Genomic DNA, 2811 nt, shown 5'->3' with positions numbered 1-2811 from the left:
ACCTGAAGCTCATGTCCCAGCCCCTCACCTGCCCCAGCCTAGCTAGAATGCTGTCAAGAGGTTTCTCTGTGAACGTTTGTTTTCTGTCTTGAACTGAGGACTTACAGGGCTGGACTTCAGTCGGGAACTTGCCGCAAGGTGCAGCTGCTGCATGTCACTGGGGGGAAAGTTGCAGGAAAGCCAACTCCAGAGCGTGCCGCAGAGACGAGGTGTTGTCTGCAAGTCTCCCCAGGCCTACCTGAGCTCTGGATGTTTGGTGATGGAAACTGGCGAAGATCTCCAGCCTGCCCTGTCTGTTGCCAGGCAGGGTAGGGGTCATGGAATCCCTTGCTGCATCTGTCACACAGGAAGGGGGAAGGGCTGTGGCTCAATGGAAGAGCCTCTGCTTGGCATGCAGAAGGTCCTGGGTTCAGTCCCCGGCATCTCCAGTTAGAAAAGGACCAGGCAGTAGGTGATGTGAAAGACCTCAGCCTGAGACCCTGGAGAGCTGTAAAGGGGGGCTGTGGCTCAGTGGAAGAGCCTCTGCTTGGCATGCAGAAGGTCCTGGGTTCAGTCCCCGGCATCTCCAGTTAGAAAAAGATCAGGCAGCTGGTGATGTGAAAGACCTCTGCCTGAGACCCTGGAGAGCTGTAAAGAGGGGCTGTGGCTCAGTGGAAGAGCCTCTGCTTGGCATGCAGAGGCTCAATCCCCGGCATCTCCAGTTAGAAAAGGACCAGGCAGTAGGTGATGTGAGAGACCTCAGCCTGAGACCCTGGAGAGTCGCTGCCAGTCTGACCCAGGGTCTGATGCAGTGCAAGGCAGCTCCGTGGGTCTGTGAAGCCGGCTTGAGTCTCATCAGCTCACTTGTGGGCTTCAGGGTGAGCCGTTTGGTGTTCCCAGGGTGGAAAAGAATGGTGAAATTGGCAGGGCTTTCGAGCACGGGGCACAAGAGTGGGTTGCCCCACTGGATCAGTTTGGCTGAATCCCTTGTTAGACCCTGCAAAGATTCAGAAGTCCGCGTTGCCCTTAACTCTTTACATCAACCTCTGGGATCATCCAGACTGCGGCTGAAGACGGCCAGTTCACCATGTTGAAGAGCACACCTGCTCAGGATTGTCTGGCGGTGGAAGGGATCCGGACGCCCGTATTGTTTGGGTACAACATGATGTCGGGCTGTCAGCTACGGTGAGGGCAGGAATAACCTACTTGTGCGGCTTCCCAGTCCTGTTTTGATGCAGGTCGGGCTACAAGGTGCCCCCGTCTTGTGTTGGGAGGCAGGTTCAAGAAGGATGTTAAGATTACGAGAGGGAGGGCTGGGAGGGTTGCCTCAGTGCTTAGTTCTCGTGGCCCTTTCTTACACGCCCAGGGAAATGCTGATCGCCACTTTGGGGTCAGGGATCAGTTTTTCTCCAGCCTGGTTTTGTAGTATAGATGGGACTATAAAGAATTTTCTCTTTTTTATTATTCATATTTCTCTGGTTTTTATAGATTTATTCTTGATAAGATTTCATTGGGATGTAATGAAGGCCTGTTATATAGAAGGCCTCTCTTTCTAGGTCAGGGTATTTTCCCAGCTGAGGTTAGCAGACAAGACAATAGCATTCTTTTGGTACAGAAGAAGGTATGAGGTTCATGGTTCTAATTGTTTAGGTTATAACTTCATAGTATCTGGGTCAAAAAGGATTTTTAACTCCTATCAGAGAAAAACACCTTTGTTTGGGTGAGAACAAGCCTTGGTCTTGGTATTTACTTGACTCAGGTCAGGTCAAGTAAATACGTGACACTATTGTATAGACACCCCTTTCTTTACATTTAACCCATAAGGAGTTTTCCTTTAAATGTTGTTTAATTTCTTGTAACCAATTATGCTTTCTGAATATTATTTTCATGATGGTGGTATGATGATGTCATATTAAGTATTTAACTTCATGTATTTCCTGGTTGGGCTCAGAAAGCAGTCAATTTTGATGGGTCGTTTGCCCTAACTGTTTCCCGTGTTTGATTGCAATTAACACACAAGATCTTCCTCCTCATTTTTACTTCAATCTCCTATTTTTGACTGGATATTAATTTGTATAACAGTTTGGCCGAGGATCCTGGAGGTTTTTTGTCATCTTCACCCAAAGAGTGATTAATGCATGGAATTCACTGCCACAGGAGGTGGCGGCAGCTAAAAGCATGGACAGCTTCGAGAGGGAATTAGGTAAACAAGCCAGAAGGAGAAGACAACAGAGGAAGCTCCTCCACGTCAGCGATAGTAAAAGTACCCAGCACGCAAAGAAGCGGTTCTGAATGTGCACAGAAGAGATCTTTTTTATTAACAGAAACTCAAAGGAACATTACTAACATACTAACAGAGAATTACATGTAACAGGACTAAGAAAAGAAGTTTGACAACACACAGAAGAAGCCCAAGAAGATTAATTGGATATTACTAACAGTTTAATTTACCAGTTTATATATCACTCAGCTTTCTCTTTCTCCCACTGTCTACCCTTCCCTTTTTTTCTTTTAAGCGAAATACCTCCCCTTTTTAGGGGAGCTAATAAAACCTTTATTAAAAAAAAGAAGAAGAGGGAATTAGGTAAAATATGGAGCAGAGGTCCATCAGTGGCTATTAGTGATAATAAATAAATAAAGGTGTAGATAGGAACTCTAGATGGGCCATTGGCCTGATCCAACATGGCTTCTCCTATGAATTTATAGACGGCTTCAAGAGAATAGGATAAACAGAGCGGATATAAAAGCGAAGAAATTAATACCATTCTCAAAGCTGGGGACCTCCAGTAACGGCAAGCAAGGAAGAGGATTTACAGTGCATGAACTGAGATT

General features: G+C 46.5%; 1 protein-coding gene across 1 annotated transcript in view; it reads left to right on the top strand.

Moving 5' to 3' along the window:
- The window catches only part of TCTN1 (tectonic family member 1), a 29008-nt gene that overhangs the window by 15511 nt on the left and 10686 nt on the right, over positions 1–2811 (top strand). The window contains exon 11 of the mRNA XM_015415737.1: positions 1024–1164. Within this exon, the coding sequence (XP_015271223.1) occupies positions 1024–1164 (141 nt within the window). The remainder of the gene's footprint in view (positions 1–1023; positions 1165–2811) is intronic.

The sequence above is a fragment of the Gekko japonicus genome, unplaced genomic scaffold (assembly GCF_001447785.1).
Source record: "Gekko japonicus isolate JY-2015 unplaced genomic scaffold, Gekko_japonicus_V1.1 scaffold5218, whole genome shotgun sequence".
Taxonomy (NCBI): Eukaryota; Metazoa; Chordata; class Lepidosauria; order Squamata; family Gekkonidae; genus Gekko; species Gekko japonicus.
The sequence above is the reverse complement of the archived record's forward strand: the minus strand, read 5'-3'. Positions and strand labels throughout refer to the sequence as shown.